This window comes from Nicotiana tabacum, chromosome 16 (assembly GCF_000715075.1).
Source record: "Nicotiana tabacum cultivar K326 chromosome 16, ASM71507v2, whole genome shotgun sequence".
Taxonomy (NCBI): Eukaryota; Viridiplantae; Streptophyta; class Magnoliopsida; order Solanales; family Solanaceae; genus Nicotiana; species Nicotiana tabacum.
Genome location: NC_134095.1, coordinates 159,194,349 through 159,209,821, shown reverse-complemented (window position 1 = coordinate 159,209,821; position 15,473 = coordinate 159,194,349). Strand labels below are relative to the sequence as shown.

General features: G+C 36.0%; 2 protein-coding genes across 5 annotated transcripts; one reads left to right on the top strand and one right to left on the bottom strand.

The window, feature by feature from the left end:
* Nucleotides 1-357: 357 nt before the first annotated feature.
* Nucleotides 358-4,821, top strand: LOC107820122 (UDP-glucuronic acid decarboxylase 5). 4 transcript variants are annotated; one of them, XM_016646338.2, is made up of 13 exons: nucleotides 358-669; nucleotides 1,805-1,922; nucleotides 2,024-2,110; nucleotides 2,411-2,498; nucleotides 2,641-2,732; nucleotides 2,837-2,901; nucleotides 2,980-3,068; nucleotides 3,597-3,674; nucleotides 3,818-3,911; nucleotides 4,014-4,080; nucleotides 4,166-4,229; nucleotides 4,332-4,372; nucleotides 4,459-4,821. In XM_016646338.2, exons 2-13 carry the CDS (start codon nucleotides 1,842-1,844, stop codon nucleotides 4,642-4,644), a joined length of 1,032 nt encoding a protein of 343 aa, XP_016501824.1. In that variant the 5' UTR covers nucleotides 358-669; nucleotides 1,805-1,841; the 3' UTR covers nucleotides 4,645-4,821. The 4 variants fall into 4 exon arrangements, with proteins under 4 accessions (XP_016501824.1, XP_075089633.1, XP_075089634.1 ...); XM_075233532.1 differs by having other exon boundaries at nucleotides 440-668; nucleotides 1,821-1,922; XM_075233533.1 differs by lacking the exon at nucleotides 358-669 and adding an exon at nucleotides 1,105-1,344 and having other exon boundaries at nucleotides 1,823-1,922.
* Nucleotides 4,822-14,769: 9,948 nt separating this feature from the next.
* LOC107820123 (histone H4) lies at nucleotides 14,770-15,240 on the bottom strand. The gene has a single exon (XM_016646339.2). It carries the CDS (start codon nucleotides 15,175-15,177, stop codon nucleotides 14,866-14,868), a length of 312 nt encoding a protein of 103 aa, XP_016501825.1. The 5' UTR covers nucleotides 15,178-15,240; the 3' UTR covers nucleotides 14,770-14,865.
* Between the last annotated feature and the right edge of the window lie 233 nt (nucleotides 15,241-15,473).

The window sequence follows — 15,473 nt, the reverse complement described above, 5'->3', positions numbered from 1 at the left end:
TGAAGTTGAATTTTGAAATTTTTCATAATTTGGAAAACTCCAAAAAGCTATTTTTAAAATTTTCACTTTAAATCAATCACAAAATTTTTAAAAATAATTCTAAATTATATTCATGTCCAAACACAACTCTAATTTTCAAATATCATTTTCAACTTGAAAGTCTTTTCACTTTTTTCTAAATTTCACAATTCTTGTGTCCAAACGCCCACTTAATACGTAGTTGGAATTTTTTATTTTTTATTTTCGAAAAATTGGCATGATCTTTTTAAATTTCTGAAACACAATAATAGTGATGTACTGATGTTAAACTACTTTCGGACATATATGTGAGAGTAGTGAATACTACGTTAGCTAATGTTGTTTGGTTCTGATTGGAGAAGACAACGTATTCAATTTAGTCTAAACTACTGACATGTATCCAACGTAGCGGATAAATCATATCATAATATAGTAAAACAAATCCTCCACTTCAAATCCAATTAATTCCACCACCCAACATTTATTACTTTTCCTCTCAACAAAAAAAAATCAGATTTTTTACTACCCAACAATTATTTTACAGCATCTCACCATCTACCCAATTTCTACGTGTTTATATATCTCTTTTACATTGGCATTATCATTGTCCTCTGTTCTTTTGTTATAAAAAGATTTCACAAAAAAAAAAAGGTAATTTTTCTTATTCTTTTGCAATTATATAAATTAATTTTGTTGTTGATTGTGTTGATTAATTGTGTGGATTTTGGTGAAATATAGGTCAGATCTGATGTGGGGTCTTTTTAGAATAGCTCAGAAGCTTTGATTTCCCTCTTTTTTTGTTCAAAGATTTGTTATTTATTTCTGCCATCTTTATTTAGTTGGCATGTTTGGTGTGATATGGATCTTGATTACGTGCTTTTCACGTTCTTTGCTCTGAATCTTTATGATTTTTGTTCTACAAATTCATGCATTGAGCCTCTGATAATTAAAAAAAAGCTTCTCATATTTCGCAATTGTTTGTGTTAAGGGCTGTTTTTATTAGCATTGTAGACGATCAGGTGATCCAAAATTGTATTTTTTTCTAAATATATGGAATCAAGTTGTTAGCTTTTTATCTTCTGTTGATGAATATTTAATTTGGGTTTGTTAATTCTCTGGAAAAGAAAAAACTTTCCGCTGTTGTTGAGTTTTGATTTGGGTGTGTAATGTGTTCAAGCCGTGGAAGCAGCCACTAATGCTTGCATTAGGGTAGGTTGTCTACGTCGGAGAAGCACTCACAAATCTTGTTTGGGCGCACACCCTTTGGGGTGCAGCCCTCCCCCGACCCTGCTGAACGCCGATGTTTGTGCATCGGGTTGCCCTTTGGTGCGTAATGTGTTGTTCATTTTCTGCCAAAAATATTTATAAAAAAACTTTTCTTGCCGTTAGAAATTGTGATTGATTTGTTTGTGGCCGAATGTTAAAGGTTCCTCCTTTTTGACCAGAGGTTACTTGTTCGAGCCTGAAACTGGAGCCGCCTTAGGTAAAAAGCTATAATACCCATGCCGGGCTTTTAGTGGCGTTAATCTGGATTAGTCGGACTAGTGAGTTTCGGACGCCAGGATGGTTGACTAAAAAACGAATAATAAAGAGGGTTTATTACGATTCATGTAGTTGATTATTGATATATATTGGCTATTGGAAAGATGATGACATTTATCTTTTGATATTTTTATTTTTCTTTGTGCATGAATTTCACTCTATAAGCAGTGGTCATGTGGTGGTTTTGTTGTAGAGTTGCGATAGTTTGCTTGAATCTTATTTAATTATTGCGTTTGAACTTTAGATTTGGTTTTGGGTTCAGTAATTGAAGTGATCTAGAAATGGCTTCCAATGGAGACAACCATGCTTCTGCAAAACCACCACCAGAACCATCGCCGTTGCGAAAAGCAAAATTTTTCCAGGTATATACTTTATCTCGTTGATCATTCTTTCAATTTTCTGCTTTTATCTTGATATTTCTTGTGTTTTTACTGATTGTTATCTGTAAACTTTCCGATTACAGGCCAACATGAGAATTTTGGTGACTGGTGGTGCTGGATTTATTGGCTCTCACCTCGTTGACAGACTGATGCAAAATGAGAAAAACGAGGTATATGCTTTTAGGCCTGGCTTTGCAACCACTGAATACTATTATAAATGATAAGGTTTTAAATACGACTAGGTCAGCCTAGTGCACAAAGCATTCTGCATTCACGCAGGGTCTGAGGAAGGGCCCGCACCCAAGGGGTGTGATGTAGACAACCTACCCTAATGCAAGCATTAATGGCTGCTTCCACGGCTCGAATCCGTGACCTATAGGTCATATGGAGACAACTTTACCGTTGCTCCAAAGCTCCCCTTCAAGCTTTTAAATATGACTGTTTACACAATTGTATTGCATTATTCTTAGGTGATTGTTGTGGATAACTACTTCACTGGATCAAAGGATAACCTAAAGCAATGGATTGGTCATCCTAGATTTGAGTTAATTCGGCATGGTAATGCAACGTTCGTGGTTTTGTTACCTTTCATCATATCTCCAAATTCTTGTTCTGGACTATCTGTGACTAATATACATATTATTATGAGATCTTTGTTTTACTGAATCAATTTATACTCTTCTCCTTATATGATATGCAGATGTTACTGAGCCATTATTGATTGAAGTTGACCAAATTTACCATCTTGCTTGCCCTGCTTCTCCAATTTTTTACAAATACAATCCTGTTAAGGTCAGTAAAGAAGACATGACTATTGCAAATTTTCTATCTTTTCTATATTTTCTCAAACTAGTTATGATGTCTCTGTTGATTTACATGTTTTATGATATCTTCAGACAATTAAGACAAATGTAATTGGTACTTTGAACATGTTGGGACTTGCCAAGAGAGTTGGGGCGAGGTCTGAATCTACTCCTGTTATCAATAAAACATTTTGTTATACGTAAATCCTTTAATCTAACTGCCATTGCGCAAACAGGATTTTACTGACATCAACTTCCGAGGTTTATGGAGATCCACTTGTGCACCCTCAAGATGAGAGCTACTGGGGCAACGTCAACCCGATCGGTATGCATTTTCTGCTTTTTGAAATTGTGCAGTAGCTTTGATACATCACTTAGTGTCATTCGTGTATTTTCTTATCCCTAGACTTCTATCATTACTTGTTGCTGCCTTTGTTTCGGTTTCCTGATTACATTACTTAGTGTTAGTTTTGTATTTTCACTTCGGTTGTCAGGTCGGTTTGCTTGTTATTGCCCTTCCCCTTTTTACTTCCTGAGTCGACGGTCTATCGGAAACAGCGTCTCTGCCTTTTTAAAGGCAGGGTAAAATTCTGCGTACACTCTACCCTCCGCAGATCCCACTTGTGGGACTGCATTGGGTTTGTTCTTGGTGTTGTTGTTGTTGATGATTTGGCACTAAACAAAGCATTGGTCAGTGAAAATGACTCATTAAAAGGTCATACAATTCTTTTGCCTGAGAGAATATCTACAAAGAAACGACTTGTTTCTTTCATAAATAGCCTATTTTTGAGTTTACAAGAATTGGAGCGGATTTTGGTTGCATTTGTTGAATAATGTTGCTTGCTAATTTCAGGAGTTAGGAGTTGTTATGACGAGGGGAAAAGAGTGGCTGAGACTTTGATGTTTGATTATCACAGGCAGCATGGAATAGGTATTAGCACTTCCTACATGTATATGTTTGTGACTGACCACGTGCTCGCAACTGCTTTTCCTTCAAATCTATTGGATTTTTTTTTCGTGAACTTTTGCATTCTGAAGCATTGTTTTACATCTTTGATGGTGGATCAAATACAGAAATACGAATTGCTAGAATCTTCAACACTTATGGTCCAAGAATGAATATTGATGATGGCCGCGTTGTTAGCAATTTCATTGCCCAGGCTATCCGGTAATTTTCTGAACCTCACTATTTATTACTCGTACTGTTCGATATTTAATTGTATTGTGAGAGTTAATAATGGCCAACCCTATCTTTTGTGCAATTTTACAGTGATGAACCCTTGACTGTTCAGCTGCCCGGAACACAAACTCGCAGCTTTTGTTATGTTTCCGACATGGTATACTACAGTCTGTGGATCACTTTTTTTACAGTTCATATTCTGTCTTCTCTTTTTTGCTTACCTTCCTTTCTGGATAATGAAGGTTGATGGTCTTATTCGGCTTATGGAGGGAGATAATACTGGACCAATTAACATCGGAAATCCAGGTTAGCTTTCTGTTTATTTCATTTCTTGGCGTATCCGATTGAAAAACCCATGCCTTTAATTTTATTAGCTTATAAAATAACAACTCATATTGTTGCAATCAGGTGAATTCACAATGCTTGAACTTGCTGAGACCGTGAAGGAGGTATAATCTGCTGGACTTGCACTCCGACTATGTATTCACTTGGCACGTTAACATTGTGTTAACGCGGATTATTCTTTGTTTTGCAGCTTATCAATCCGGAAGTGCAAATTATCACAGTGGAAAATACACCAGACGATCCTCGCCAGAGAAAGCCAGACATCACAAAGGCGAAAGAACTACTAGGCTGGGAACCAACGATCAAACTGCGCGATGGTATTCCCCTTATGGAGGATGATTTCCGTGGCAGGCTTTGTATCTCTAGAAAGAATTGAGCTTTTATTGGTGTTAACTGAGGGGCAAACTTGTTAAAAGAGGGTATGCTTTTATGTTTTCATTGTATCAAAGGATGTTTTGCCTCTGGCTATCTTAGTACATGGAGAATGAACAATACCAGTATGCCTTAGTGCTATACCTGCATTTTATGCCAATTTTAATATATGATTACCGAATATCTTCTTGCCTCTTTGAATTTTCTTTAAGTTTTCGTCCATGTAGTTTATTTCTATTTGCATCATGAAAGATGTAGAGTGCTTATAGTTCTAAATCTGGAATAATTTTGGATCAAGACGGCTTAAATATGGCAACATCGCAATTTTTGGGGAAAAATCAGAAATAACTAGATTTACAACTAATAATTGAAAAACATTCACACTTTCAAAAGTTTCGAAATTGTCACTCTGAACAAAAATACCCTTAAAATCCGGAAATATCCCAGCATAATATGTTGGAGTTCTAATTGTTTACATGAAATTCCAGCATAACGTGCCAAAATAGTGATTTATTTTTTAACGACTTTGTAAATGCCGGCTATTATTCAATTACCAATCCGAATACTAACTAGCCCGTGCTATTTTCACCAATTTTTGGGCGATTTTCACTAGTAGCCACACAAGCGGCTATTTAAAAAATATCCAACATTTGTCAATTATTTAAAATTTAGTCAAACACTATACAAGTTCACCGCACAAATAAGAAATTTGTTGGACTTTAAGCATTGGGCTTCAAAGACTTCAAGTATTGGGCTTTAAAGTCTAAGAGTGTGAATTGGGAAATGGTGGGAAATAAAATGGAGGGAAACGAAAATTTGAATCAAGTGAGGTTTTGTCATGAACTTTGTACCACATTGGTGAAAGACAATTACACTTGTGTGTATAAATATAGGATCACTTCTTAGAGCTCTTAAAAGGAGTTGAAGAGAATGAACTCTCGCGTCGTTGTCGTCGCTCGCTCGGCTCGGCTTCGGCTTTGTCAAACTATCGATAAGATTATTTTTGGACAAAATTTATTTAATTAATTATTTAGTAACTAATTAAATGCCACAGTTCATTAACGGAATTAAGTTGCCTTTGCTGAATGTTGATTTCCCTCCTGAACAGACACATTTTCCGATAATTGCCTATAAATTCTGAGGCATGGATTCTTTTTCCATACACTGAAAAAGATAGATAGAACTTCCTTCTGAAAATCCTGCATTTTTTTCCCGCAGAATCTCTTCTAAATTCGTAAGTGTGATTTTGCTCCGTTCTTTGAGTTCGTTGGTATCTTGCAGTTTGTATTGCCACGGTTGCAGGAAGGTTTATTCCGTTTCATCCTGGGAGGATTTAATCCATTACCTTGGCAACGTGTGAGGGGGTTAAAATTCTTTAAGGACGCACAAGCAAATTGTAGACTCGAAATATTTTTTTTATAGTTTACTGTTTTTACAGTTTTTTTCCTTACAGTCTTTCTAATTTTGTGTTTTAACACAGTAACGTTCACAAGCTTAAGGAATTTTCTAACGTTTCTGCGTTGAAATATATATTAAACTGTTATCTATATTTTGTATACTGGTTTGGAGACTAAAGCCTTCGTGCTTTCTACTCCAATAATTGTTCTGTCCGGTTTAAAGTATAACAAAACTTTTCCAGAATAATAAACGTACGGGTTTGAAGTATATAAAAACTTCACCATTGTTACGTGTTGTATGTTTGGTTTGGTATTCAGTTTGAAGATATCAAAACTTCACTGATTTAACAAAGTTCTGTTTTGTTTCCAACTCTACAGAAACATGACGAATGAAAACCAAACTAATGGAAATGTTGCTGGAACGGGTGCTACTGGTACGAGTGTTGCTGCCTCGTCAAGCCGTTCAACTCCTGCTCATGTTATGGCACCAGCAGAAAAACCCGGAAAGTTTTTCGGTATTGACTTCAAACATTGGCAAATGAAGATGCTCTTCTATCTTACTAAGTTGAGTTTGCAGCGATTCATCAAGGAGGATCCTCCGGTCCTGGCTGAAGGCACTCCGGATGACGAACGATTTGTTGTAACTGAAGCATGGAAACATTCTGATTTCTTGTGCAAAAACTACATTTTAAGTTGTTTGGAAGATAGCTTGTACAATGTCTATAGTGTTATGGTAACTTCCTAAGCGTTATGGAATGCGCTTGAGAAGAAGTACAAGACTGAGGATGTCGGACTTAAGAAGTTCGTGGCTGCAAGGTTTTTGGATTTCAAGATGATTGACACTAGGTCGGTCATAACTCAAGTTCAAGAATTATAAGTCATTGTGCATGACCTCCTTGCTGAAGGTATGACCCGAATTGATAATTTTATTAATAAGATTTATCTTGTTATTAATTATGAATTTATTGCTGAAGGTATGGTCATAAATGAGGCCTTTCAAGTCGCCGCTTTCATTGAGAAGTTACCTCCATTGTGGAAGGACTTTAAGAACTATCTAAAACACAAGCGGAAGGAGATGACACTTGAAGACTTGATTGTTCGTTTGAGGATAGAAGAAGACAACAAAAATGCTGAAAAGAAGTCACGTGGAAACTCGACAATAATAAGGGCTAACATTGTTGAGGAGGCGCCACAAAATAAGAAGAGAAAGAAGGCTTCTGGACCAAAGAATTACCCAAGCAAGAAAAAGTTCAAGGGTAATTTCCACAACTATGGAAAATCTAGGCATAAGGCCGTGGATTGTCGTGCACCAAAGAATGATAAGAAGAAGAAGAATCAAGCTAACATGGTTGAAAATGCTGAAGAAATGGAGGACTTGTGTGCCATATTGTCTGAATGCAACTTGGTAGGAAATCTTAATGAATGGTGGATTGATTCTGGAGCCACCCGCCATGTTTGTGCTAACAAGGAGTTATTTTCTTCCTATGCCCCCACAGGACCTGACGAGACAATTTTCATGGGAAATTCGTCTACAGCCAAAATTGAAGGAGTTGGCAAGATTGCGTTGAAGATGACATCGGGAAAAATTGTGACTTTAAACCAAGTTCTCCATGTTCCAGAAATTCGCAAGAATCTTGTGTCTACCTCACGTCTTGTCAAGAATGGATTCAAATGTATTTTTGTTTCTAATAGTGTTGTACTAAGTAAGAATGATGTGTATGTAGGAAAAGGTTACCTGAATGAGGGCCTTTTTAAGCTAAATGTAATAGCAGTTCCTATCAATAAAGTTAATGCTTCTTCTTACTTACTTGAGTCAAACACTTTATGGCATGCACGTTTCGGTCACGTCAACTTCAAAACATTGCGAAAAATGATAAATTTAGAAGTATTGCCAAAATTTGATTGCATTAATTCTAAATGTCAAATATGTGGGGAATCAAAGTATGCTAAGCATCCTTATAAGTCCGTTGAAAGGAATTCAATTCCTTTAGACTTAATTCACACAGATATTTGCGACATGAAGTCAACACCATCTCGCGGTGAGAAAAAATATTTTATTACTTTTATTGACGATAGCACGAGATATTGCTATGTTTATCTACTTTATAGTAAAATGAGGCAATTGATGCTTTCAAGCAATACAAGAGTGAAGTGATAGGGGTGGCGAATATGAACCTCCTTTTGAAGAAATATATTTGGAAATTGGCATTATTCACCAAACAACTGCCCCTTACTCTCCACAATCTAATGGAATTGCGGAGAGAAAGAATCGAACGTTGAAAGAAATGATGAATGCATTGTTGATAAGTTCTGGTTTACCACAGAACTTGTGGGGGGAAGCTATACTTATAGCTAACCGAATAATCAATCGTGTACCTCATAGTAAAACACAATTCATTCCTTATGAAAAATGGAAAGGAAGGAAGCCCAGCTTGAAATACTTCAAAGTGTGGGGGTGTTTAGCTAAGGTACAAGTTCCTAAACCTAAAAGGGTTAAGATAGGTCCAAAAACGGTTGATTGTGTATTTATTGGATATGTAACCAATAGCAAGGCATATCGTTTTCTGGTTCATAAATCAGAAAATCCTGAGATTCACGTTAATACGATAATAGAATCAGATAATGCTGAATTCTTTGAAACTATTTATCCATATAAAAAGGAAAGTGAATTGACCTACCAAAAGTCAAAACGACCTCGGGAGGATATAATAGATGGTATGCCTAATGAGGAAAATCTGAGAAGAAGTAAACGTCAACGGACATCTACTTCATTTGGTCCAGATTTTCTAACTTTCCTGCTAGAAAATGAGCCTCGTACCTTCAAGGAAGCAATGTTTTCCTCAGAAGCACAATATTGTAAAGAAGCTATTAATAGTGAAATAGAATCTATATTGAGCAACCATACCTAGGAATTGGTTGATCTTCCTCCAGGTAACAAAATATTGGGTTCTAAATGGATTTTCAAGAAGAAAATGAAAGACGATGGTACTATTGACAAATACAAGGCAAGACTTGTTGTCAAAGGATTTAGACAACGAGAAGGTCTTAACTATTTTGACACATACTCGTCGGTAACAAGAATTACATCCATTCGGATGCTAATAGTATTAGCCGCCTTGTATGGTCTTCAAATCCATCAAATGGATGTAAAAACAGTCTTCTTAAATGGTGATCTAGAGGAAGAAATTTACATGAACCAACCTGAAGGGTTTGTGGTTCCGGAAAAAGAAAAGAAGGTGTGTCGACTTGTTAAGTCCCTTTATGGACTAAAACAAGCACCCAAGCATTGGCATGCGAAATTTGACCAAACAATGTTGTCAAATGGCTTTAAGATTAATGAATGTGAAAAGTGTGTTTACATTAAGAACGTTCCAAATCATATAGTCATTGTTTGCTTATATGTTGATGATATGCTAATAATGAGCAAATACATTGCCGACATTCAAGCTACTAAGCATATGCTTGCTAGTAAGTTTGATATGAAAGACTTAGGAGTTGCCGATGTAATTCTAGGAATTAATATTCAGAGGACTCCTTAGGGTCTAGCTTTGTCTGAATCACATTACGTGAAAATGGTACTTGAAAAATTCAAACATTTGGAATTTAGAAGTGCAAGAACTCCAATTGACTTAAACAATAATCTTATAAAGAATAAAGGTGAAAGCACGTCTCAATTGGAGTATGCTCGTGTATTGGGAAGCTTAATGTATATCATGAACTGTACACGTCCTGATATAGCTTGTGCAATAAGTAAACTTAGTCGATTCACAAGTAATCCCAACAAACATCACTGGGTGGCAATGAAACGAGTTCTAGGATATTTGGAATATACCCAAGATTACGCTTTACATTACAATAAATATCCTGCGGTTATCGAAGGATATAGTGATGCAAATTAGATAACTGGCTCAACAGAAACAAAGTCCATAAGTGGATATATTTTTACTGTTGGTGGAGGAGCAGTATCTTGGAAGTCTTCCAAACAGACGTGCATCGCTCGCTCTACAATGGAATCAGAGTTTATAGCTTTGGATAAGGCCGGCGAAGAAGCTGAATGGCTTCGAAATTTCTTAGAAGACATTCCGTTCTGGCCAAAACCTTTGGCTCCTATATGCATACATTGCGATAGTGAGGCCTCAATAGGACGGGCAGGGAACGTTATGTATAACGGAAAGTCTCGTCATATACGACGAAGATATAACACCGTTAGACAACTACTTTCTAGTGGAATTATCATTATTGATGATGTAAGATCAAAGGATAATGTGGCGGATCCGCTTACAAAAGGCTTAACTAGAGAGAGAATTGAGAAATCATCTAAGGGAATGGGACTATGGCCAAGGACAAGTCAACATAGCGGTAACTCTACCTAGAATTTTGGATATTCCGAGATCTAGGTTCAAGGAGCTCAAACAAAGTTGTGATTGACCGGTTCAACATTGTCAAAGTAAAATCTTTGGTCCCTTCTCGTGATGAAGACAATGTTCAGTAACAAGGATAAAACTTTACACGTTCTTTAATGATTACCTAAGTTTGATGTGGTATTTATCAAATAATGTCAATCTAAAGGATTACACATTTAGGAATCACCTATGTAAGTGTGAAGTGGAAGCCGCTTCAATGAGAATTCTGTAAGGCCAATTCTCTACGCACTTATGAAACCTGGCGGTGTTCATGGCTGAAACAAACACAACAATGAGAACCAAAAGACGGTTAAGGGTTTATTGTGTGGCATATGGCTGTCTAGGTATACACTAAAGTTCGACGGTTCAAAGATATCAAATCTACCGATTGACCGAGTATATCCGACATATGTTCACTATGGAAAGTTCAAAGGGAAACCTACTTATCCAGATGCAATTAATCCTTACTTGCAAATCACACAGCTTTCATCTATGATCATTCTTGTTACAGCCATTCCCATTCATGTGGGGGATTGTTGGACTTTAATCATTGGGCTTCAAAGACTTTAACTATTGGGCTTTAAAGTCTAAGAGTGTAAATTGGAAAATGGTGGGAAATAAAATGGAGGGAAATAAAAATTTGAATCAAGTGAGGTTTTGTCCTGAACTTTGTACCACATTGGTGAAAGACAACTACACTTGTGTGTATAAATATAGGATCACTTCTTAGAGCTCTTAAAAGGAGTTGAAGAGAATGAACCCTCAGGCCGTCGTCGTCGCTCGCTCGGCTCGGCTTCGGCTTTGGCTGTGTCAAACGATCGATAAGATTATTTTTGGACAAAATTTATTTAATTAATTAAATGCCACAGTTCATTAAGGAAATTAAGCTGCCTTTGCTGAACGTTGATTTCCCTCCTGAATAGACACATTTTCCTGAATAGACATCACACCTTTTCCGATAATTGCCTATAAATTCTGAGGCATGGCTTCTTTTTCCATACACTGAAAAAGATAGATAGAATTTCCTTCCTTCTGAAAATCCTGCATTTTTTTTCCGCAAAATCTCTTCTAAATTCGTAAGTATGATTTTGCTCTGTTCTTTGAGTTCGTTGGGATCCTGCAGTTTGTATTGCCACTGTTGCAGGAAGGTTTATTCCGTTTCATCCTGAGAGGATTTAATCCATTACCTTGGCAACGTGTGAGGGGGTTAAAATTCCTTAAGGACGCACAAGCAAATTGTGGACTCGGAATATTTTTTTTATAGTTTACTATTTTTTACAGTTTTTTTCCTAACTGTCTTTCTAATTTTGTGTTTTAACACAGTAGCGTTCACAAAATTTTCATAAAGCACTATCTTTTAGTGGTAATTAGCAATCTATAGAAATCATTTGTTATATTACGGATTGTAGATACGTTTTATGTTGTTATAAGATGTATTAGATGTATTTAAGCTACTGTATTCATGAATACAATAGCAAAATAGGCGTGAATCAGGGAAGTCCAGCTAATCATTTGTTGTATTCGAGTGTATTCGACTGTATTCATGGCGTGAAATATGGGATTACAGCTGGACAGATTATTGTATTCGACTGTATTCACAGCGTGAAACGGGGGATTACACTGTATTACACTATTTTTAAATGAAAAGTAAATCAATTAACATAATAGACTCCTAATATAACTCAACAAACTCAATTATAACACAAAATATTTGTATTTCCAGTTATAAAAAATATTCTCAACCAAAAAATACCCCAAAAACATTGCAATCTTCAGAAAAATTATATAATACATCTGAATACATAAATTATATTAATTAAAAAAATATATGAATACATTTATGGCATATAGCGAGACAGCGAATACAATGAAATACATAGAATACAGCGGGATACATTGAAATACAATAGAGAAAAATAGTGAATACAATGAAATACATAGAATACAACAAGATATATTGAATTACAATGAAAAAAAGACAATGAATACAATGAAATACATGAAAATATAGCGTGATACGTTGAAAATACATTGAAATATATTAACAGAAAATCAAGTTGTTCAGCCCCAAACTTCGTCATATTTGTTCAAGAACAAACGCAAATTTTCGACAAATCCGCCATCGAGCAAAAACCCTTGTGTTGTGCGCGCCGATAGAAAAAAATAGTATATTGCTCAAAACAAATCCCACAATTCAAGTTATCAGAATCCAAACAATTAGTTTCTTCTTTCTCCAATATTAACATAACTATAGCTTTCAAACAGCAACAAAGAAGAAAGAAAATAAGAAAAAGAGAAAAAGGAAGTGGTAGTGTTTGAAGTTTGCTCAAATCGGGTATACATTAAAAAATTTAAGAGAAAGCAACATCCGATGGAATTGGAGAAATTGGGATCAGAGAGAACGTAGGTGATGATAGGCTATAATTACATATTTTAGTCGATTATTACACTCTAATTTACTGCACTTTAGTTGAGTTTGCGCTTTAATCGCTAGTGGTTTGCACTAATTGTGTGTTTTATGCCTTGTTGTGATTCTGAGCTATATAGATATTATGTAATGAATTTAAGTGGTTTGGAGCTTTGAAGTCTGAGTAATAGCTCAAGGAATTAAGCCGGGATCGCGTTCGGGGATCAACGGATGATAAAACAACAAAACAAAAACTCGAAGAGGTATATTGTGCACTGTCTAGTACAATAGATATAACTTTTTACTCAGAACTCCATTTGAGCTCCACAATATATGGTTGGAAAGCTAACTCAAAGGGATACAACTTTCATGTTTTACGTTTTTCCAAATTCCAAACGGAACAGGGTCAAAAATCGCGACCGCGGCAGAACCGCGGCAGAGGGCAATCGCGGACAACTGAAGAATCTGAGAGGGTGTTTGGCCGCGGTTCCGGCGCGACCGCGGTGGAACCGCGGCAGGATGCGTAAATTTCAGGGACCAAAGTGCAAAACACGGGATTTTAAGCCCTAAACCCTATATTAAACCAAGGAAGCCGGCCAAGAATAGGGGATGACATATTTTTGACATAGATTTGACCTAAGGAGACAGAAACACAATAGGAGCAAGGCTTGGGAATTCTTCTACAAGTTTTTTCTTTTCTCTTCCTATTTTTTATTGTTGGTTATGACTTTTAGTAGTGTAGTTTTACATACTATTATGAATAGCTAAATTGTTATCTAGAGTTTTGATAGAACTTTTTGTAGGATAAATTCTTGTTATGTTTTTATATAATTGAGCCGTAGTATAATTTCTATTTGTTCAACTACGTTCTTATTGTAGTTAATTGAAGAGCTCTCAATTAGTTGTGCATATTTAGTATGCATAACTCGGGAGAGAGTGCATATTTAGGTAATTGTTGAACAACACCACTCCCAAAGTATATGAGGGATCAATAACCGAGGGTATAAAGGCGAGATTATGGATAACGAAGCCATGGGTGCGATCTGAAGTGAGCTGTATCAAAAGCCAGCTAGCATAGCTCGGGAGAGTGCGTCTAGTAAATTGTCGTGATTACTCAGGAGAGATTTACGGTAATAAGAGTGCTCATGATCGGTAGAGAATACTTAGGCGAAATTATAGAAGACATAGCGGGAAGGATTCCGACAATTGGGGAAATCATAACTCTAGACCTCCTTAATCTTATCTCTAACTCTTAGTATCTTTAGTTGTTAATTTATTATTTTAATTTGTTAATCAATTAGTTAAACACAAGAATCTAAATATCTATAAGTTAGGAATTGTTCAAGCTTGTCTTCTTGGTGATAGTGAACAGTTATAGCTAAGCCTTAGTTCTCTGTGGAATTCGACTCCAGACTTGTAAACCGAATTATATTTGCAACGACCGCATTGTCCTTTTTATAAGGCATAGTTGGGTATGATCAATAGGTGATGTGGGCGAGAAGAATTTTGAGATTGAACATCGTATTTTCAGGGAATGAATGAAGAGAATTACACATATCAAAGTAGAAAGAAAAAGAAAATTGTGTAACTAAATAACATATATAGTAGCTTATGAATAGAAGTTAACTAAAATTAAATATTTGCTATAAACATTAAAAAGTATCTATAGAATATAATTTTTTAAATAATATTTATTTAAAATAAATAGATGTTAACTTTTGCTATAAGAGGTAAAAATTACAACATTAAAAGCAATTATTCTACCAATTAATATCCTCAAAAGGTACTAGGAATAGTATAATCCATATTAGTAACACATACTAAAAGATGATTAGTAACAAGGCTTCTCAAATTAGCCGCTCAACCTTTATTCCTAGCTTGACAATGAAAAATTATCATTCAGAGTCATTCACAACCAAATCGAAACTGAAACAAGATATTTCATTGATTTAAAAAGCCAGTGAATTACATCAACAAAAGTAAACTAAACAAAATACCCAAAACCCAGATCCAAAAACTTAACCACCAAATCCATAAAGAGTCCTACCCTGTCTCTTAAGCGCATAAACAACATCCATAGCAGTAACAGTCTTTCTCCTAGCGTGCTCAGTGTAAGTCACAGCATCACGAATCACATTTTCCAGAAAGATCTTCAACACTCCACGTGTCTCTTCGTAAATCAATCCGCTAATTCTCTTCACTCCACCTCTTCTAGCTAGCCTCCTAATAGCAGGCTTTGTAATTCCCTGAATATTGTCACGTAATACCTTACGGTGTCGTTTCGCTCCTCCCTTTCCTAATCCCTTGCCTCCCTTTCCACGGCCTGACATTTTTAAGCCTTTTTTTAGAAGATTTTGAGATTGAATTGATGGTGAAGAATGGGGTATGAGCTAAGGATTTATATAAAGAGGAAATTTTGATGGCTTTTGAATTTAGAAGGGGGAAGATATTGGCGGTGGAATGAATTATTTTGGGGAATTTTTAAATGGACGGCTAGAGATTGCTATCCGCGTGTTTGTTAATCGCTTATTATGGGCCGTTGATAAGGTGGAGTTAGACGGATGGTAATTGTTTTATTCTCACATGGATCGATGACGTGGACTGTGATTTCCAGCACTCGCCAGAC

Bases quoted from the DNA above. Each gene is read 5' to 3' on its own strand.
- LOC107820122 (XM_016646338.2), top strand. From the start codon at position 1,842: ATGGCTTCCAATGGAGACAACCATGCTTCTGCAAAACCACCACCAGAA. The intron at 4,081-4,165 runs GTATACTACAGT...TGGATAATGAAG, and splicing joins TTTGTTATGTTTCCGACATG to GTTGATGGTCTTATTCGGCT. The intron at 4,373-4,458 runs GTATAATCTGCT...TTTGTTTTGCAG, and splicing joins TTGCTGAGACCGTGAAGGAG to CTTATCAATCCGGAAGTGCA.
- LOC107820123 (XM_016646339.2), bottom strand. From the start codon at position 15,177: ATGTCAGGCCGTGGAAAGGGAGGCAAGGGATTAGGAAAGGGAGGAGCG.